At 49.8% G+C, this 22,253-nt stretch overlaps 2 protein-coding genes across 2 annotated transcripts; both read right to left on the minus strand.

Moving 5' to 3' along the window:
- Positions 1 to 81: 81 nt before the first annotated feature.
- On the minus strand, positions 82 to 5,119 carry PROB1 (proline rich basic protein 1). Its single transcript, XM_084295386.1, has one exon. The coding sequence runs from the start codon at positions 4,552 to 4,554 to the stop codon at positions 328 to 330; it is 4,227 nt and encodes a 1,408-aa protein (XP_084151512.1). The 5' UTR covers positions 4,555 to 5,119; the 3' UTR covers positions 82 to 327.
- Positions 5,120 to 5,658: 539 nt separating this feature from the next.
- Positions 5,659 to 20,343, minus strand: DNAJC18 (DnaJ heat shock protein family (Hsp40) member C18). The gene is made up of 7 exons (XM_084295368.1): positions 20,212 to 20,343; positions 19,912 to 20,057; positions 18,480 to 18,665; positions 15,413 to 15,522; positions 13,965 to 14,074; positions 11,784 to 11,956; positions 5,659 to 8,053 (listed from the first exon to the last, which is right to left on the minus strand). Exons 1-7 carry the CDS (start codon positions 20,247 to 20,249, stop codon positions 7,929 to 7,931), a joined length of 888 nt encoding a protein of 295 aa, XP_084151494.1. The 5' UTR covers positions 20,250 to 20,343; the 3' UTR covers positions 5,659 to 7,928.
- Between the last annotated feature and the right edge of the window lie 1,910 nt (positions 20,344 to 22,253).

Raw genomic sequence — 22,253 nt, forward strand, 5'->3', positions numbered from 1 at the left:
CTCAAAATGCCCCCAAAATGGAACATGTAGGCCCCCCGCACCACCTTTACAGACGACACGGACATGGGAACGCAGGGTTAATGCTGGCTCAGCACTTTTATTGCTGTTCTAAGGAGTCCGTGCCATAGCCGGGGTGCCTCTGCCCATCGCCCCACCGCACGGCCCTCGGGATGGGACCAGGGGGACGGGGGGAGGCGGGGGCCATGCACCTGGTCCCTTTGCCAGCCGTGGCCGTGCTCCCTTGAATAACCTCAGACCCCCCCCAGGGATGCCAGGTGCTGCTAAAACACCATCTTCCCCCCCCCATCCGTTTTAGGAGCTTTTTTTTCACAGCGGGGGCAGTGGCCCCTGCTCGGGGCCGGCAGGGCTGGCGCGGGCAGGGGGCTGGCCGGGGCCGGGGCTGGCCCGCATCCCCGTGGGGATGTAGTACAGGCTCTCCAGGTACCCGCAGTCAGGCCCCGATGCAGCGGGCGGCCCCTCGCCCTTGGGATCGGGGCTGAAGGTCCCGGGGAAGCCCCCGGGGTTTTCGGCAGCTGGCAGCTGGCCCTGCAGGTCGGGGTGCGCTGGGGAGGGGGCGGCGGGCGGCGCGGGTGCCGGCAGCCCCGGGAAGCTGCTGTAGGGCACGTAGGGCAGGCTGTAGAGCAAGGGGTTGAAGGGAGCTTGGTAGAGCCCCGCGTGCGACGCCACGGGCACCGGTGGGATGAGCACCTCCACGTACTGCCCCGTCTCGGGGTCGTAGAGCATCTTCAGCTGGGGCTGCCGCGGCGGCTCCATGTAGTAGCATTTGCCGCTGTCGGGATCGACGAGCATCTTGCGTTGATTGAAGGGCCGCGTGGGGCTCGGCGCGCTCTTGTTGCTTGGTGAGGAGCCCTCGGTTCTCCGGGGAGCGTCCTCCAGGCGAGGCTGGGGCTGGGCTGGGGGCTGCGGCACTGCAGCGGCCACAGGCTCGGGGGGCCGGGGCCGGGGGGGCTCGGGGAAGGGTTTGCTCCACAGGGATTCCCCAGCGGGCAGGGCGGACACACCGGTCCCCAGTGGGGCGCTGGCCAGGCTGGGGACTGACGGGGACCCAAGGGAAGCAGGGACTGGGTTGGTGGCCGAGGGGGTCCCAAAGGATGAGCTGGCTGGTTTGGGGACAGAGGGGGTCGCAAAGGGTGCGCTGGGTAGGTTGGGGGCCAAGGGGGTCCCGAAGGTTGAGTTGGCCAGCCTTGGGACTGAAGCGGTCCCAAAGGATGCAGTGGCTGGATTGGGGACCAAGGGGGTCATAAAGGATGCGCTCACGGGGTAGGGGATCAAAGGTGTCCCAAAAGATGTGTTGGTCAGGTTGGGGACCGAGGGGGTGCCAAAGGACATGCTGGAGGCTGACGGGAAGCCAAAAGGTGAGTTGGTTGCATTGGGGACCAAGGGAGTCCCAAAGGATGTGCTGGCCAAATTGGGGACTGCAGCGGTCCCAAAGGATGCGGTGGCTGGATTGGGGACCGAGGGGGTCCCGAAGGATGTGCTGGTTGAGTGGGGGACCAAGGGGATCCCAAATGATGCAGTGGCTGGATTTGGGACTGAGGTGGTCCCAAATGAGGCAGTGGGTGGATTAGGGACCGAGGGGGTCCCAAACGATGCAGTGGCTGGATTTGGGACTGAGGGGGTCCCAGATGATGTAGTGGCTGGATTAAGGACTGAAGGGGTCCCAAATGATGCAGTAGGTGGATTAGGGACCGAGGGGGTCCCAAATGATGCAGTGGGTAAACTGGGGACAGAAGGGGTCCCAAAGGCCACACTGGCTGGATGGGGAGCTAAGGGAGCCCCAAAGGATGCGGTGGCCGGGTTGGGAAGCGAGGGCAGCTTTGGCACTGAGGAGGATTTGGGGGCTTTCACGGGAATTGTCAAGTAGTTGGTGTTCTCCACTGGGGTGGCGTTAAGGTGCGGCTCGCTGGCTCCTGGCCATTTCGTTACATGCTCCCAGCTCTCCCTCCGGTCCGGTGGCCTGGTGGGCAGTGGCGCGGTGGGGCCAGAGGGACCATTGCCAACCTCCCTCGCTCGAATTGGGACAGCGGGGCCAGTGCCCTCCGCAGCTCCACGGCTCCCCGCCGAGGCCAGCCAGCTGCCCGGCTCGCTGGCGGGTGGCTTTACCGCACTTCTCACCGCTGGTTTCACGGCACGGGCGTCCTGGCCATCCCCTGGGCTGTCCTTGCCACCACGGTGCTGGTCCCCTGCGGCGCCGTCCCCTGCAGCGACGCCACGACCGCGTTCCTCCTCTCCCTCGGTGGGGCTCGGTGGCGGTGGGAGGACGAGGGTCTTCTCCGTCCGCAGCACCGCGCTGCTCCGAGCCCCAGAGCCCTCCCCGGACACCGGCGGGGGCCGTGGGCCGACCAGGACGTGCAGGTGGGACTCCACGTGCGTGTCCCCCCCGCTCCCTGCACGCGGCGGCACCCTGATCTCGCTCCGCTGGCGACACGCAGGGGACGCAGCAGGGCTGAGCTGGGGACCCTCGGCGGCAGCCACCTCTCTCCGCGTGGACTGGACTTTTGTGATGTGCACGGGCGAGCCCCGCGCGGGGCGGCTGCCGGTGACCGTCGCCGTCCCCTCAGCATGTGCCGCCTCCGTCTCTCGGCCACCAGCTGTCCCCACGTCCCTGTCCGCTGGCGGCACCAGGCTCGGCGCCGGCTCACGGCGGCAGATGGAGGTGCAGTGGATGACGAGCGGGGATGGCGGCGTGGGCTCCCCGGTGCTTTCCCCGACGGGGACAGGGGCCGAGGGGCCGCGGGTGGTGCCGAAGCAGAGGCTGTAGCTGCTCTTCAGCAGCTTGCGCACGTCCCGCGGCTGCGGGATTTGCACCTTGCCTTTGTTCCCCGGCTCAGCTGGGGCGGCCGCGGGGGTGCTGGGGCTTGGTGGCTCTCGGGGTGCTGGCGGTGGCTTCTCCTCCCACCGGCTCTGTGGCACCAGCTTCACCTCCTGCGCCCGGGACGTGAAGACGCCCCGGGGTGGCACATCAGGAAACGCCAAGCTTTTGGGCTCAAACGGGACTACTTCAGGCCTGCTGGGGCGGATGGCTCGCTGCTTCAAGCTGGGCCATGGCTTCTGCACTTTCTCAAATTTTGGGGTGACGTCCAGCGGCTTCCTGTCCCCAGCGTAGCCTTCGAACAGGGCGCGCGCTCGCCGGTAGCGGGTCCTCTCTGTCGTGTGCTCCTCGGCGGGCAGGCGCTGGCACTGCATCACCTCCTGGTACTTCATCCTCTCGTTGAGCTCGTTGAAGGTCGTCTTCAGCTTGCAGACATTCTCCCTTGTCGCCTCGCTCAGCACGACCCCCTTGGCCGGCCGGGTGGTGTTGGCAGCCCCCAGCCTCTCGCAGCCCCGAGGACACCGCATGTCCTCGGCGGAGATGCTGCAGTCGGACTTGGAGAGCGAGCTGGACTTGCCCTCCAGGCCATCGCCGAGCAGGTCGGTGCCGACCGAGGACGGCCCTGAGGAGGTCGAGCTGTCCCTCAGCGATTTCTGCTCCATCTTATTAATCCACTGCTCGTACTGCATCTTCTTGGCGAGGACGTTTTTCACCAGGCTGGAGGCCATCCGGGTCTTGCTGGAGGCATCGTCCAGGGAGGCCGTCTTCATGAACTGCTTGTAGTTGAACCTGAAGTCCTCACCGACGGCTCTGCCCTTGCCTGGGGGCTCCTTTCTGGTGGGGGGCAGTGGCTGGGGGGCTGAGGCATCCCCCCAGGGGAAGAACCCCGGCTCCTTCCTCTCCTTCCTCTTGAGCTGGATCTGCCGCTTGGGGACAGTCCTCTTCTTGCCATGCCCTTTCTTGGCGTCGCTGCTCTCCAGCTCCACATCCACGCACTCAAACAGCTCCTTCCCCGTCAGCCCAGCCAGCTCGGCACCCCGGGGCTCCCCGCAGGCTGCCCACCGCCGCCCTCCACCGCCATCCTCTGACAGCGAGTTGGAGAGGCTGGAGGAGGTGTGGGAGCTGCACATGTCCAGCCGGGTGCCGGGAAGGCCCGAGAGGCTTCGGAAGGATCTGGCCGTCAGCGCCCGCACCTCGCCGTCAGCCTCGTCCGAGTCGCTGGCCCCGCCGCTCCGCCTGGCCCGCCGCCCCTCGCCGAGCATCGTCCCCGGTGCCGCCGCGCCCGGCCGGTCCCCAAAGGCAGCGGCGGGCGGCCGGTCCCCGCGGAGGGGACCCATCCTGCCCCCGCGGCCTGGCGCCGAGCTATTCTTAGCGGTGACGGACAGCTGAGCCTGCCGGCCGCGCTCCAGCCGCGGGCTGGGGACGGGGCCGTGCGGCGGGGGGCCCACGGGGGGACCCTGAGGTGGTGTGGCGGTGTGGCGGCCCGCGTCCTCCTCTTCCAGGAACTCCAGGCAGTCCTTGAAGGTGTCTGTCGTCTCCGAGCACAGCGCCGAGTGGTAGGAGGAGACGGAGGAGTCGGACATGCTCTTGGGGAGGTCGTCGCGGGGCAGGACGGACAGGCGGCCGTCCTCCTCCCAGGCGGACCGACGTCCTTCGGCGATGCCTTCGGGGCCAGGCAGCTCGGCGGGGCGGCCGGCGTCCCTCTTGCCGCGGGGGATCATGGTGGGGACTGCCCCGGCGCTGCCGTCAGGTTGGGAGCAGGCTCGACCTTCTGCTCTGCTCGCCGCGGCACCCAGCTCCTCAATCACATGCGTGCAGCAGGCGCCAGCACGGGGGAGGCGATGCCAAGCGTCGGGCGGCGTGCAAATGCCACGGCCACCCCCGGCTTAGGGGTCTGCGGTAGGGACGGGGCCACTGCAACCGTGAGCCCACCGGGGACCCACAGACCCCACCGGGGCCGTGCCGGGTGGCTGAGGCCCTGCGGTGTGGCTCTGTCCCCATAGGGATGCTGCGTCCCCAGGTGGGGGGACACAAAGCCTGTCCCCAAGCGGTGCCACCCCCAGCATCCCCCAAGCGAGGAGCGAGCGGCCAGGAGGGATGGCAAGGCACAAAGTCAAACCGGGCGCCGAGTGGAGGAGGACGGTGTCGGTCGCCTCTTTCGGGGGGTGTGCGGATCTCCTTGTGCCCGGCCTGGTCCGGCCGCCCCCGCCGGGGTCAGCCGCGGCTTTTTGGGGCTTTGTGAAGGAAGCGGCGGCAGCAGGTGCGTGGCGGCGCTGCCAGCCTCCAGCAACCCGATGCCCGGGTGCATGTGGGGACTAAATTTAAACCTTGGCAAGCGAAGGGCAACCACAACGCCCGGCCTGGAGCTTAACCCGCCCCTGCCCGGCTGCTGGGCCGGGACTGGGATACACTCTCCATGAGGAGCTCGGCCCCGACCCCCGTCCCCATCCCCCTCGCCCACCGCCATCTCCCTCACCCCCGCGGCAAATGGCGGCCGCCGGCCCCGTCTCCTAGCAACGCCCTCCCTGCCAGGCAGGCCCAGAAAGGCCCAAAGCTTCCATTTGCAGGAAAAATGCAGCTCCCCCCCCAACTCCTGCCAGGATCCCCGCAGAGGCCAGGAGTTATTGGAAGCGGCTGGCCCTGGAAGCCAGCTCTGGTGAAGGACAGCGGCACCAAGGGGATTTTCTGCCCTCCCCCTTGGCACAGCCCCAGCGCTCACACCCAGCACCAGTGCTTGCCCCCAACGGCATTTTGGGGAGCCAAACGCCCCCAGCACGCAGAGTCCCCTCTAACACCCTGGCCCAGGAACGATACCAAACCTGGAATGAAGTCCAACCGCTTTAATAGAGTTGACATACGTTCTACAAACTATTTAATATATAAAAAGCAACATGAGAATTTTGCTTTTTATACGCAGGCGTATCAAGTGCTCGGAATTGGGATAGTCCAGAATTAAGGCTGCCCATTGGACTGCCAGCCCCCTTTCCCACCTAGAATAACACACTTTTGCCTTTGCGGACTCACACAGAACAGGGTTCACCACAGCCCCCAAATGCTGTGCCACTTCTGGCTGACAAACTCTGCTCAGCTGCTCCAAGGACCCCACAGCAGTTCCCAACAGGGAACAAAACCAACCTAGCTGTGCTATTTTAAATACTCACTGTACATTTTTTGTGTTGTTGTTGATTTTTTTTTAACACCCCCACTCAATCACGGCTGTATTGCTGTAGCTGCGCTGAGCTACTCACATGCAGGACATGCATCTCACCTGCAGGAGCCTCAAGTCTCAAAACCTGAGACAAGCAACCATCCTCTGGTCTAGATCACAGAAAAAATATCTTTTCCTGCAAAAGAGGGATGTTTTTTTGAATCTACATCCCAAGTTGCCTCATTCTCAGCACCAGCAGCCCGCTGGCACATGCCTGCACCCTATCACCCCAGCACTAGGAGACCACAGTCTAAGCTTTAAATGCAGTTTTAATTCTGGCATTTCACAAACTTCTGAGCACTTGATTTCCTAGGTTTAAATGAAGACAAGTTGTAGTGCTCTGCCACAAGTTTTAGGAGCAGGGCAACAACAGCTTGTTCAGTGTTTTGTGATGTGCAGGTGAGAGCAGCCTCTACTACATACGGCATGTCCCCAGCCCACAGAGGGTGGGCAGAAGCCTGTGCCACCACTCCCTGTACTGCTGGGGTAGGGTATCAATGAGGATAGTTCATTCTGTGTGTTTTATAGATATCTAGCACATCAACAACTTAAGAACAGATATGCCAGCCCCTGCTCTGCTATAAAGAGGAATTTTGGGTGCAGCTAGAGAAGCAGGGTGGGCTGAAGCTGCCCTGTGTGGAGCTCTGGCCTTCCTGCTCTCAGCACAGGTTCTGGTGGAGGCAGCAGAACCAAGTCAAGGCCAGCTGTTGCACGGGACCCCGTGGGTGCCCATTTTCCTTCCCTCTCCCTGGCAAGAATACAATATGAACCTCCAGAAGCAGGTTGGTCCACATGGATTAGTTCAACCCTTAGCCAGGTAAACTACTAGAAAAACTGGCTAAGGAGCTCAGTGACGCTCAAGGGGAGTAATAGTGTTCTCTGCTGCTTCTGAGTGCAACCATCCTTAATTTGCCTTTAAAGGTTTCATAAAGGAGGATGAAGAAAAAACAGACACTACTACATGGATCTTTTTCTTTGCAATGCTAGTCTCTACAGTGGAACATTCATAACTGCTCAAGAGTAAAAATATGCTACATCAAAACTGTACCAGAAAAAGCAGGACCCCTGTAACAGCTGGAGAAGAGTTTGCAGATAAAAATCAGAGTTATACAGCCAGCTTAAAAATATGCCACTGGAAACGTATGAGAAAATAAATAAGGTTGTCCTTTCTCTGCAGTCTGGCAGATGCTGGAACCGATGCATTTCACAGGCTCTCATCTTCCTGTTCAGCGTTGTGGTTCTGCTCTCAGCTTGTCGTGTCACTAAGGAGAAGCGGCAGACTCCCTCCAGCCAGACAAGTACTCGATCAAGTCCTTCTGACAGTAAGGAGAGCTGGGAGCACGTCAAAATGCTTACCTGAAGCAGGTACTCAACACTTCGGAGTTAAGCGCTGAATACTGGACTTGAACAGGACGTATGCTGCCTTTCATCTAAATTCTCATTACAAGCGACTGTAGAGGCAAGGACATCCACTTGATAGCAGTATGAAAAGGCGAGTGCACTGAGTACTGCGAGCTACACGGTTGGTATGACCGGGTGAATTGCAGGTCCATAGAAAATACAGAAAGCATAAGACATTTGTCTACTCTCCTGGGAAGCATATACTGTTTGGATGGCAGACAAACTACCGATGAGACACATTCCAAACTCAGAGCATTTCCCAGGGAATTAATTTACAAAGTGCCACTGGTCCTTGGAACCAAATATAGCGTACAGTATATTAAAGCAAACACTTGCCCTACAGCTTGTGTTGGCCCATCTCTGCACTATATGAAGGAATCGAATATTCACTCTTCGCAATAGACTCCTTCCGTTTTTATACAAAGGAAAATAAAAACATAATTTAAAACAGCAATAAATAAAAACTACAGAATGTGTGTGTCCTGGTCAGCCCCCTTTGTGCATTCCAATCAGACTGGAGAGCTTCTCACAGTGCTCAAGTTTCAATGATTCTGCTTTCTGTTTTAACCGCTCGTCTCTGTATAGCTTGGCCAAATTCGACAAATCAGACTCTGAAAGATGAAAAAAATATATATTAGGATGAAGCTGTGAGCATGCTTCAAGTAACTTTTCCAATGCTTTGTTATCCTCTTTTTTTTTTTTTTAGTTCACCTTATTTCAATATATCTGTGCATGTTATAGGAGCTTTCTTTGAAGAGAGGCCATCATGTTTAACCAGGCTAGCTACTTAAGAAAACTTTCCATAATTTCTTGAAAATTCAGAGTTATAATAAACCAAAGACTCTACCAGTGCACCAGTTGGGCAATAACTGAAACCCAAAATAGGACTACTATGGTCTACAAAGGAAACAAACTATAAAAATATAGCTTAGAAGTCATGTAAGATTGAAAGTTTTGTTAATGACTTACAGTGATTAAATATATACGCATTCTTAAAAGCAAACTTACTGTGCATATTTAAACTATATGCGTGTTAGTAAGATACCATTTGGTCTGCTAAACAGCCACTGTCTAAGTCAACAGCAGCATTTACAACCTAATTACACCTCATCTCCTCGTGCACTGATGTTTCAGCAGGCACAGACCGATGGAGAGGAGTTCACTCTGCACCTGCCAGCAGTAGTTAAGTGACAAGCCAGAGGGAAAGAGAACCTCATGACTGCTTTCCTTATTGCTTTCTTCAGGCTACGTCAGCTGCCTGCAGCTAAGCAGGAGTTACAAGATGTACATCCCTGCCCACGTAAATGAGAAATGCAATTCTGACAAACCCGTTCTGCAAGGGTCCCAAACATCCATCCAAACAGACACTTTAAAGTATAGATGGTGATTGTTGTGTATTTTTTTTTTTTTTTTGATGTTGCACTTGTCAGAATTCAAACTCCGTCTGCCAAGAGGTTGGCCCAGAAGGCAATGTGAATTCTTTTATTTCTTCTTTTTTTAATTGATTACAGGAAGGTGAACAGCTAGATAAAAGGCTTGTTAATGAAAGGGCACAGGGGCTTTCAAACAGCACAATCTTGAATGTACTTTGCATACATTTCCCCTTCTTCTCAAAAGCAACATGTAACTGAAATAATCCCATTGTTTGAATAATCTCCCCCCAGCAACTCAGAGAAGCATCTTTTGCTGATTAGTTAAGGAAGTCTTAATATAGCTTTCTCCCTGAAGAATAATTTAGATCCAGGATTAGATGCACCTATGAGAATAGCAGCAATTTATTTCTGAAAAGGTCAAAATTTCCCTAAGCACAGGCTACCTGACGACATTCAATTTTTCAAAGAGCTTTTGTACATCGTACAAGTCCCTCATTTTACCAAATCATTCAGTAGGGAAAGAACTTCTCAATAGGGCCTTTCATGCCTTACGTGCTCTGTCCCTACACCACTGAAATTTAAAGCCATATGAGCTCCGTCTATATAAGCCTCCATCTATTTACTGAAAAGCTTGATAAACCGACAGGCACAAACATCTTAATTTTAGGTCAGGAATCAATCTTCATTTTTTCTAACTGGAACACCACTCAAGTAGAGTGCAGATGTGCTGAGCACAGAGTCTAGACGACCCTTCAGCAGAACCAGACTTGGGTAATCGTTTCCAAGTCCCCAGAGTTCTGCAGCACAGACTTTTAGCCTCTTTTGCCCAACTTGTCCATTTGGGCAAGATTATTTTCTGCCAATATCTGCGCTTCGACAGCATCCATTCTGTCATCTAAGTTTCTTGTGTTTTTCAATCTTTTACACTGCTGTTCCTTCAACCTTTGTTGACTGAAGTTATTCTCTTTAAGGAACTCCTAAAATACATATTTCCAGCTATGCATTTTCTCTGTTTTCAGTTGTGTAATTGTTATTCTTTGATTCAGAGCTCTTTGCAGCCTTACTTCACAACTGTGCTACTACAGGTGAACAATCATCTGTAAAAACCTGAGACTTGCCTTTTGTATTTAACCATATCAGAGCATGTCAGAGCACCAAAACCCACAGCATAAGCACCTTTCACACACTGTTTTGCTGTGAAGGGACCAGCTAAGGAACATACTGATGTATCAGGTACCTTTTAAGTTTTTGTTAAGGTAGCTGGACCCCAGGTAGCCCTTTTCAGATCATAAAAATCAAGGTCTTTAATTTAAACTGTTCATATAATGTGTGTTCATTTTGCTGGTGCTAAAGAGAAGTGTACCATCAGTAAATAGAACAAACCTACTATTAATAGACATTCAACTGACAAAGAAGTCAACCACAAAGTTACGCACTTACACAGGAATCAGTTGACCAAAATTATGAAACAACAGCTGATTAACAACTCTCCCAAGGTCTCCAAGGCAACTTTTTACCAGAACCTCATCTTGTATTCAAAATCATTATATAAAAAAATGAGTTAGTCAAAAAAGTATTTTTACAAACTGGGCTGTAGGAAAGTTAGCACTGTTTCAGCTGAGCTCATTGCCTGCTCTCACTGGCCTAGGTGGTAATCATTCTGAAAACTATTATTTTTTTTTTCTCTAAATTACAGTGGTCTCCTCAGGATAGTGCTAATTGTGGACAATGTAAGCATATTTGCAGGTATGTGACTAATACACAGACTATAAAAAAAGAGTATAAAAAAGTCTAGGTGTAAAAAGTCCTAGAGGAGGTTGCCTTATAGACATTACTTGGCATTCAGTGCTGGATTACTTCCCTCACTCTATCAGTCCCTCTGCAAACCCTGTTGCCCATTTCAGGGCACAGAAAGGTCATAAAGGTCTACATGAAACAGACAATACAATGATTTTTAGTTGCACTAGGTTACCTACAAGGAGTTTTCCTCTAAGGGGGAAAAAAAAATATCTATTCCTATGGCAAGCCTACACATGAAGCCTACGTTTATGTTTATTAACAGACACATTGTACCTAGGGGCTGGTGCTACCAGCCATAGATGTTCAGAGATAAGTCAAGCAAACCAAAAGTTAAGGGATTACTTGGCATTTTTAGGGTTTCACATTATGGGTTCTTTTTATTTATTTCAACTTCAGATTCTACGTCTGCGTACTTCTCCTTAAGAGCAAGATTAGTAATTTTAAGTTAAAATAAGAAAAACGTCTCTGGATGAAAAGAAAAGATTGACTGAGAACTGACACGGGAGAAATCATTTAGAATGCTTACATTCTTACATTCTCCCTCTCTGCATTCAATTCTTGTCTTTAAAAGACAGTCTTGACTACAGTGAAAAACATGATCTCAAACTCCTCTAAAGATAGAATATGCAAATAAGTGCATGAAATAATCACAGAAGCACTCTTTGAAAACTGATACCAGTTAACACAGATTTTCAAAAGCTATAGCCTGTCTTTGTGGTGAAGGTTTGAAGAAGAGGAGTTAGATGATCTGCTTGTGGAGCTAGTCAAAGTAAAACTGATTCCGCCTCAGCAAAGGAAACATTGATTAGGTGATGCCTCAAGGTCTCTCCTAGACCTAACAAACTGTCAGAGCTAAATAAATGTGCTGGACGATAGCGTTTAAAACATCATCACTAAGAGGTAGTCAAGCACAAAGACTGAGTGGAAAAAAAAGTCTCTAATAGTGGAATCAACTTTCCACTTCTCTCTCAATCACCTACAATGAACTCTGACAGCCCCTCAAGAATAACAAATTCGGAGTTAAGAACAGATGCGAGAAACACCACTGCAAATTTGAGAAATTACATGCAATGGAAAATGAGGCTAAAATGGCAGTGCTTTGTGAACCACAGCCATCATACAACTGTACACAGGGTGCAGGCACGCACTTGTAACAAATATAACTTACTCTGCTGTTTCTCCTTCCAGCAGCTGGTCTGAATATAGTCTATGTAATCTTTTTCAACGGTTTTCTCTAGCTCTTGAAGTTCCGCTCCTTGATAATTCTTCTCAAAGTTTTTATCAACATAGTAAGGCACCTGCAAGTTCTCTGTTTCTCTGCTAATAACATGGCCTATGGACCTGTGAAAACATCACGGAGAAAAAACATTTTGCAGCAGTTGAAACAAAGAAAAAGTGAGAAATTTCTTGCAATTAACATTTCCAAAACAGAATCTTTACAACTTCTCAGTCACTTCCTGCAGGACTATAGCTCCCTCAGCCACCCAATAAGGAAACTACAAGCCTCAGGCACAGCAAGCTCTTCACATAGAATTCACTGGAAAAAAAAAATAACAGTGAAAATACATAATACTTAGTTCTTTGTAGATATCTCTGATTCAGAGCTGACACAGTCCCTTCCAAATACCACGTTTGTTCTCAACAGCTCAGTCAAGATACTTCTAAAGTGTAAGTGCAAATTTTATCTTTAAACAGAAGCTCCACACCCTTTCTTCTGTTTACTGTTAACTTCTGGCAAGCTAAGTCCAGAAATCCATTGGAAATGATGGCAAATATAAAGACTATAGCAAAGTCACATGGACCAGTATTGTTTAGGGCATGGTGTAGTTGGATGTAGGTTTTCCTAATTTCTGGATTAATCAGTAGAAATAAGAATTAGCGGAGGGATTTTAGTTACCTCTTCCTTTAGTGTTTTATAATCACCAGTAAGCTAGGCAGTATGTGGAGCACCCCATAGGTAGAACAAGCCACTGTGGCACAGACACGAGGCTAAACTATCCTCTGCTACTGAGTTTTTACTTGAGCAAAGATATCCAGAAGCTTTTGCAAACTGCTGCCCAGAGAAAGAGGCAGGCAGCCAAAATGTGAAGTTACCCTCTACCCAATGGAATTCAGTTTGCCCCTTCCATTTCCTGGGCTCCTCTTTTCCTTCTTTCTGTGTCTCAGACACGTACGCTCTCCTTATATAAACACTTTCTTTCAGAGCTGTTAGTTTTTTTAAAGACAGGATTTAGAGAAACAGCATCTGTAACTGTATACCAGGCTGAGGCCTGACTATCTCAAATCAACAGGAAAGGGGGAGGCAGTGAGGAAAGCCAGCGAGATTAGCTGCTCTGGGGGCAGCGTGGGAGGTTTCACACAGGACTGGCAGACAGCAAAAACGCTCTCGGGAAAGAAAAAAACAACTACAACAACAAAAAACACGAACAGAACTAAGCCACCAACCATCTTGTTCTCATGCTAGGTCTACATACTGACATCTTGTGGTAACGAACAGTAAAGGGCCTTGGGACCAATTAAAACTACACTGAGGAGCATATGGGCCTAAATGTAAACAGTTTTGCTCCTAAAAGGGAGCAAGGAGAGTTTGTAGAGCACTCTGCTACTGCTGTGTGTAGCAGTCCCCAGCCTGCAGGGTGTTGAAATACGCCGACTCCCATTCTTATCTCAGTAAGAGCCAGGGCAGCTGACTGAACCAGTCTAGAGATCTTCCTTCCTCCCAGTGCTGGATGCTGGGAGCAGTAAATGGGTTTTCCTCTGCCCCACAAACTCGGATTACTGCAGGCCTGGCGCTCATTGTTTCCGCAGCTGACCAGTTTAGTTTGTGTTCTGCAATGTGGGGATCCTGCCTCTTTATAGACACTAAACCAGGGCATTTCAAAGTATTTATGGTTTGTGGAGCTTGACAAATTTTCGAGAGGAATTTAGGCTCCAGAGCAGATTTGGATTTACAGTGCCAACTGCAGGCTTGATTTCCTAATTGCTTTACAGGGGAATGTCAGAGGCAATCCACAGACCCTCTAGGGCTGATCAGTACTGTAGCTAAGCTACACCCACATTCCTACTACTGTATCATTGTGCATTTCACACCAGTTGGGTAAGTGCGCTGGCTCAGCGCCTCTATTTGTTCGGTACACAGCACAACACAGCTCACCACCATCTACTTCACAGCGACAGCGTTTAGGAGAACTTAGCAGAGACTGTTGGTATTTCCTTATTTACAAATTGATAGCAGTTTCTAGAATGAGCGGAAGAGAACAGTAACAAGCATTCCTCTATCCAGCCCAACTTCTATCTACCTCTTATCTCAACACCAAGGACCGGAAAGAATTGTTTTCAAGTGACTTACGATTTGTAGAAGAGGCTGTAGGGTGGGTTAGTCGCCATCAGCTGAGTTATAACCGACACTATTATTATTATGAAAACTGGCATCAACTGAATAAATGCAGAATATGAGTTCTGAAAAGAACAACGATAAGTTGACAAATAAAGATATATACAGAAAACGATGCCCATGCACAGAAATCTGGTTATCATAAATCAACAACACATTAAATGTAAACTTAGGAAAAAAAAAGACAAGTACTTTCAAATGCTGACAAGGATGACATTTTAAATAACCTTTATTAATGCTCTCTTCAAGCTCCTGAAAGCCATTTTCTTCCAATTACATTTTCAGAGCATTGCCTTCATCTACAGCTCCCTCCCCAAGGCAGCAGATGCCCACAACACTGTCTGCCAGTGACCAGCTGACAGTCCAAACCAAAGGAGCACCGCGATTCCCATTTCTGCCTATGCATTTCTGAAATTTGCATGTATTCCAAAAATCTCAGTCTGTCTGAACACTGGACAAAGCCACTTGAAAGTTAAGGCTGAAGAGACAATATGTAGCGTAACTTGAGGCAGAATGCAAGCACTTGCTATTTTGTTTGAATTAATTTTGTAGAGCAAAAGAGTGAAAAAAGTCCTAAAGATCGAAGAGTTCTGCTAGGCAGAGACCAACCACAGACCTTTACTCCTGCTCATTTGATTTTTAAACTGCCTTTTTGTAATTAGGAGCAGAACATTATAGTTGTTTAGGCTCTGTTCTCCGTCCTGGGACAGCAACAATACCTGATGTAGTAGTTGGTGGGATTCATTTGCCCCACCTCAGCTGTCTACAGGCTGTGCAAGTTTTTTTCAAAGCCTGTCTATAAAAGACTCAATAGGAGAAAAATTGTCTTTCTTGGAGAGTGACCTTTTTCATAGACTGCCTCTGAAGGAAGATTTTTTCCAAGGTGTGCAGTGTGAGCGTATAGGTGCCTGTGCTAACAGCACACGATACCTGGTGTCTCATCAAGTTTCAGCTGGTAGAGATGTATCCCAGACCCATTTTGCTCTGGGCTGGAAAAAGCCTATAGCAGCACCTGGGATGAAACTGTATGCTAATTTACTGAAGGATTAAATATGCCATGAGGACGAGCCAGTACTTCTGTATTTGGTATCAGTTCACATTTGGACTGATCATTGTTAGATTATCAAGCCCTCAGAGCTTGCAAAAACCAAGCACCAGTGAAATATGCCTGGTTGCAGAAACTCCAAAGCCTGCGATCCTACCAAAATAATTTATTTATCACTGCTTTAAAAACAGAACAACAACAACACGGTTACTTTTCAAATCATCCATTTTGGCTGCAGCACTTAAGGATAAGCATTGAGCATTTAAGAATGGGAAAGTCTCAACAGGCTTCAGATGTATACGTGAACCCCTCACCCTGGTGAAATGTTTAAGCCCAAGAGATCCGTTCTCCTGGCTACCTGTGGCCTGTTTTCTTCCTCCTCTTGCTCCTGTGTCCATGCTCTTTCACGGTGCCTCCGAGGATAATAGTGTGCATCTCTGGCTACATTTGAAAACATGTGGATATTTCCTGTTAAAAGAAGCCAAAGGAGTCATGGTTTTCAACTGGCTGCTGGTGTTTACCTGTACTTGTGTTTCTGGTTGATTATTCAGGCTTATATTACACAGACAGAGTAATAGTTTTGAGACCTCAGATTTGAATGTCAAAGCAATGTGTTATTCCAAAAAGAGCGTACCAGAGAAATTGTGAAATTCACCCCTGCTCCATCCTAATTTACAAAAATTAAGAAAATCGGAGAATTATTTTTATATAAAAATTGTACCTCATACTTTATTTTTGTTATATTCACTTGCAAGGCTGCAATTTATGTTGCATCTCCAGGCTTCAAGCAGAAAAATTAATTTGCGTCACCAGATTCTGGCCCCGAACTATGGCTTCAGATAATTACCAGAAATGCTCTTCTACAGTCAGTTCTATTTTCTCTTTCATCAAGCTATTATAAAATCATTAAGTGAAACTGTTAATGTCAAAAGAGATTAATAAAATAGCTTTTTGAGGAAAAAAGTACAATTCGGATTTCCTTTCTTGCACTCTGACTTATTCTTTCCTCACTTTAGAATTTTTAAAAATTGCATATGATGTTTTGATTAGAAGCTTGAACTCTGACTGTAACACCATGAAAGTATCTAAATAATAGCTGAGCTCCCCTCTTTTGAGATTCAAAGCATCTTTGTAATAAAGAATTGAAATTTATGGCCATACAAAAGGCATACCAAGCTATTTTTAAGCCTTGGGAAATCAAACTGCAAATTATTTTAAAACACTCTTATACTGTCTTTTATCTGAATTTCTCAAAGAATTGTGCAAGAAATTGGGGAAGTGATCTTTGTTGTTGTGCCAAAACACCTGCTTCATTGGTCATTCAAAGATATAACACTGCACAGGACTAACAAAGTAAAAGAGGGGTTGAAGAAGAATTTTTTTCTTGAAAAAGAAAGCTTCTATCATTTAATGTTGCTCAGGCAACGTTTTATCAAGCTCCACAAGAATGGACATGAGTGTGGGAATGAGGAATGGCTTTTGCAGGGTAGCTAGAAAAACAATTCCCCAATCCAAAGTTTCTCACAGAATTTTTGCCCCCAGTTTCTTTCCTTCCATGTGCATTTATTTTTTAAGAGAAGGAAGTTCAATTCGTAGCCCCTTCCCATCATAGTTGCAACAGTCTCTCTCAGGTTTGTAAGCTGACAAACCATAAATCTGCCCTTAATCTATGTGAATGAGTTTTGTCTAACACCATTTCTGAATTAGATTTCCAAAAACCCTGGTGATAGCAAGGTGTCAAAAAAACAAAACAAAACAAACAGCAAAGACTGCAGCTTAACACAAACTTCAGTTCACATGCACAATCCCCACTTAACATTATGACAGCATGAAAAATGTTCTCTTTATATTACCCATCTGCACGTGCTCTTACTGTTAGCTCTCTTCCTAAATAGAAGCCATGGATTATGCCATTTTGGAAAACTACTGAATTGACATTCCATAAATAAAAACCTCACTTTTAGGTTATGAAAATGTATGTAAATTTAGATCCCAGCAAGTTTTTTGGTAAGGAAATTTTTGTTTATTACTGAGAGCTATTACTGTGATATCATGTTTATTTTCATATTCTTCGCCATTTGGATAAAAACTCCCCTACGCTTCTTCAGGTCACTCTATCTATTAGGTAACAGCCGTGCCCAGTACCTAAGTTCTTCCTGCAGCTCCTCAGTTTTCAATCCTTAATTCCAAGCCTACAGCTATGCAGCAACCACGTTCCACAAATGGACAATGTCTCACCTGTGGCCAAAGCAAAAGGCATGTGCAGGTGCCATCTCCTGCAAAGTGGGAGGGAATCATGCCAGCCTGAGCTCAGCACACTTTACAAACTTAATGATCAAACTTTGAAAGTGATCTGAGATCCTCTTAGCTATGAGATGCTACCACACAGACCACAGTAATGAGTAGCTTGTAAGTCGTAGCTTGTAACCTGTGCCCGTTGCTTAAGGCTATAGTAACGGACTTGTTACTTTATGTTATGCCTTGGAAGTGCGAACCAGCAGGCAAAAGCACTAGAGCAATTCATCAAAGACTGGTGATGGTGGCAACAAGATGCCTGAGCTCACCACAGCTTTCAGATTTACTTTTAAACCTAACCTGCATTCCAGTGGGCTTGCAACATCTTCCCATTTTCAGTACAAACAGAAAAGCCAAGGCTGGACTAAGACAAGCACAGAGGTGCTGCAGGTACAGGCTCTACTATTCTGTATTTCAAACAGCCAGCTCTCACTGGCAGGCATCGCTTTCTAAGAGAAGAAGCTTTAACTTCTTTGACTTGGTGCTGAGAGACAAACTCCTTATGTTTTCCCAGTTACAAGGGCACTGAGACCGCAACACCAGGAGCTGCTGCTGTGCTGTAACGCAGGAACATGTCTTGAGGACAACGCCATCAAAGATGCCTCTGATCCCTTCCCATTCACACCTTGCTTTGCCTCCCAAACCATTGCTGACTTCAGACAATGGGGCAAGAACAACAAAAAGAAGAGTCTTCAGCTGGTGCTGGTACAAAAATTTTGCCCAACCAAGTATCAAACAGTCTAAACCCTTGCCGAATTAAGATGTCCTGACTAGTGCTGCCAGAAGTCCTCACGAAGGCCGGGGTGTCAGGAACATGCCCCAGCAGCAACAGCCGTTACCCCCCATCACAGCTCTCTCTTCTAGCAGCACTCTTGGACAGCAAAGCTGAGCTTTGAGCTTTTCTAGGGACCAAACTTACTACAACTTTAAGTTTAAACAGTGCATTAGGGGAACTTTTCCAGGCATAAAAAGTCAGGAGGAGAAAAAAAAAAAAAAGTAAATCCAAACACGTTTTTGCTCTTCTCTGAACTATAATTTAGCTACCTGAGCAATATAAAGAGGAGCTGAGCTTCCTTTATGGTCTCGTGTCAGTTTATAACATTTCAGAAATAGTGCAGATGAATACCAACCTGTAGGAAAGTGCCCGCCAAAAAACACATTGAATATTTCTTCTGGTGTAATGTCTGCTTCAAATTCTGTGTAGTAGTTATAGTGCCTGGCCTGGCCAGTGCTGACATGCTCTTGGTCAGTTCCAAATTCATCGTATCGCAATCGTTTTTCAGGGTTGCTGAGAACTGCAAAAGCATTGCCTATTGCTGGAGAATGAATTGAAAGAAGTGTTACAACACAGCACCTCCAGGTGTGGGAATTCTCTAAGCAGATTAACAAAATACCCAAGCAGGCATAGAAAATTTGTGCTTGGCCAAAGACTCATTTACTTTTGAAAGAACTACCTTTGTATAAGTAGCGTTACAACACCAACATTACCTGTGATGGAACCTATTTCCTGCTATCACTGACACCAGGAAAAAGACAAAAATGTTGAAGTATACGGACAGAGTTAAGTATTTGGAAAACTGAGATGCGAGAGACCACCTATGTTAAGAGACTGAGGGAGAACGTAACTTTTTAATCAGGTCAAACTAAGTATTGACACAGCTGTGCACCTCCATCCATGAAATACAGTTAACACAAAGTTAAGAACTGCAGAGAGTAATTAAAATGCAGACCCATATTCCAAGCTTTCCGTCAGCAGAGATGTTTGTGAAGCTGTACCTGCATATTTATTCACAGTGCACGTCAAACCACCTGGAAGTAGCTCGTTTGGTTCATCGTCTTCCTTGGTGTATGATAGAAAACGGCTGTAAATAAGCTTATACTGAAATACAACCCTAACACAAAAAAGATAAAGAAAACTTCAAGAATTCCTTATTCTAATACACAGCAAGTGAAAGCCTAGTTTCCTTAGCACTGACTTACAGTGCTAGTTTTATATGGTTGTAGCAAGGTGAGAATGTGGAAGATGCTAAGAGTTTAGATGCTAACGTTGCTGATGCAGGCTTGGACTGCACCAATACTGAACAGCCCAGGCACGTAATAATGGATTTAGAATCACAGAACCGTTACGGTTGGAAGAGGCCTCCAAGATCACCTGGTCCAACCATCCCCCTACCACCACTGTCACCCACTGAACCACGTCCCCAAGCACCACGTCCAACCTTTCCTTGAACGCCCCCAGGGATGGTGACTCCACCACCTCCCTGAGCAACCTGTTCCAACACCCGACTGCTCTTTAGAGTACTCTTTGATTTTATATATTTGCACGTGTTTTTTTGACGTTCTAATTAAGACTCTGAGGAGTTACTGATTACACAACACGTTCTGTGCCATAACCAGTACATCCCCAGAGCGTTACTGACCCTCCAGTGCTATCTAGGAATGAGCCCTGCGATGCCTTTCCCTCCTATCTGTATTTTGAAGGCCCTGTAGGAGCCCAGCCGTACAGGTGCGAGGCTCACAGGTGCAGGTGTCCGCAGGCCGTGCCGCCCGCCCCTCACGCACCTTTGAAGGCCTCGGTGGCGCCGGGAGCGCGGTTCTTGTCCGGGTGGAATTTCAGGGCCAGCTTGCGGTAGGCTTTCTTCAGGTCCTCCTCGCTGGCATCCCTCTCCACGCCCAGGATCTCGTAGTAATTGCGGCAGCTCTTTATCCTGAGGGGGGGGGGGCGCACACACAGGGCGGCCGTCACGGGCCGGCTCCCCTCCCTCAGCGCAGCGCACGGAGCGCGACGGGGCCCCCACCGGGGGCCGAACCCACCCCCCTCACCCCCAGCAGCCCTCCCCGGCTCCCCCCGGCCCCGCTCACCGCCTCACGCCGTCCAGCTGCTCCGCCGTGTAGGTCATGGCGGGCCCGGGGCAGCCCCTGCCCCCCGCGCCCTCACCGCCCGCCGCCCCGGCCCGCCCGCGCCGCCATCTTGTGCGCACGGCAGGCGGCGGCGGCGGCGGCGGCGCCGCGGGGGGTTCTGGGTACGGTAGGCCCGCCGCCGCCCCGCCACGGCCCGCGGACTACATTACCCAGCGGGCACCGCGCGGGGATGTTCTAAGGCGGCTCGGTGACGTCATAGGGGCTTCTTTAGGGAGGTGGTGACGTCATATGGGGGTTCCTTAGGGAGGCAGTGACCTCATAAGGAGGTTCCTGGGGAAAACAGTGATGTCATAGGGGGCTTCCTTAGGAGGCAGTGACCTCATAGGGCTGTGACCGCATAGGGAGCATCCTGGGGGAGGCGGTGACCTCATAGGGCTGTGACCTCATAGGGGGACTTCTTTAGGGTGGCAGGGGTCTCACAGGGACACAATGTCCCAGGGGACCTCCTGGGGGAGGCAGTGATGTCATAGTGCAGTGACCTCATCAGGGCTTCCTGGGGAAGGCTGGGAGGCAGTGACCTCATAGGAGGCTTCCTGAGGAAGACGGTGACTTCACAGAGCTGCGACCTCATAGGGGGCTTCCTTGGAGAGGCAGTGACCTCATAGGGCAGTGACCTCATAGGGGCCTTCCTGGAGAAGGCTGAGGAGGTGGAGGCCAGGGGGCCCCAGGCGCTTGGTAACATGGCAGCTGCCTCCCCCCAGGCCTTGTGGCCCCACTTGAGTGGCACCTTACAAGGGTTGAGGGCTAAAAACCTCCTCTTTGTCACCCCGCTGAGAGGGAATGGTGGCAGGCGCTGGAGGTGCTTGTGAGGTCCCGCTTGTTTGTGGCACGCAGCCGGATTTGTTTTTGGAAGGCACGCTGAGGGCTCCTTGGGGCTGCAGAGGCTTGCATGGGCTGAGCCTCGCTGCCTGGAGCCCCACGTCAGGCCATGGGGACCCACCTCGAGATGTTGTGGTGAGGGTGCGAGGAGCCTGGAGAAGCCCCGCTTTGGGTCTTCTGACCAAATCCTGCACCTGCAGCATGGGCTGGAAGGTTTATCTGCCTGGGATTAGGTGCTGCTAAAGCTGCTCGTCTTCTTTCCTCCCATGGGCCAATTAAAGCTGGGCTAACGAGCTGTGGGAGAGGCGTTACGGGTGCTGTGGCTGCTGGTGGTGTGACAGTGGTGGTGTCTCCTACCTGTGTGATTCGCAGCAGCAGTGCTTAGCAGGGGATCTCCTCCCCTTTGAGTGGCAGCACCTGGCTGTAGCCGGTCACAGCACTTCCCCTATGTATTTTAACTCTTTTTTTTTTTTTTTTGCCAAGGCCCTACAGAGGCTGTGCGAAGAAGGACAATGAATCAAAAGGAAGGAAAACGAAACCAGGGATGAGCTCCTGTGGGATGGCCTTTTGGACCTCAGCGTAGCATGTCAGGAGGGAGATGAGTTAAAGCTTGGCACTTACTGAAGTGTTTCATATTGCAGGTGCTTACAGGCTGCCTCTAAGCTGTGCTCCTGAGACATGAAATCTGCTCGTGAGTCCCCACACACCAGGTCACAGCTCTGAGATCTGGAGCTGCTTGGATCCACCAAGCTGGGTGTCGTGACCTGGGCTCTTGTGCTTAAGCAAACTCACTGCCCTGGTGGGGGTAGGGTGAGCAGTGTCATGGTTTACTTCTTGGAAATTTTACTGGAAAAAAAACTTTAATAAAAAAACGCTTATCAAACTACCTGGTGTGTATGTTAAAAATAGAAGTTGTGTTGGATCTTAACAGGAGTTGTGAAACATCGTGTTTATTATGCCGAACACTTGGTTGCATGCTGTGAAGCACAGCTACCTTTAGCATTGCATGCTCCAGTAAGCATCTCGTAACCATCCCATAAAATTAAATCAAGCTAAATTACATGTTTCATTGGACTGTGCAGGGGAATATGTGCAGTTGATACCTATTTTGAGTGCTTGGCTAAATCTTTTTTTCCTTGACTTCACAATTTACCTTCAGGGTT

This window comes from Netta rufina, assembly GCF_964035555.1.
Source record: "Netta rufina genome assembly, chromosome: 14".
Taxonomy (NCBI): Eukaryota; Metazoa; Chordata; class Aves; order Anseriformes; family Anatidae; genus Netta; species Netta rufina.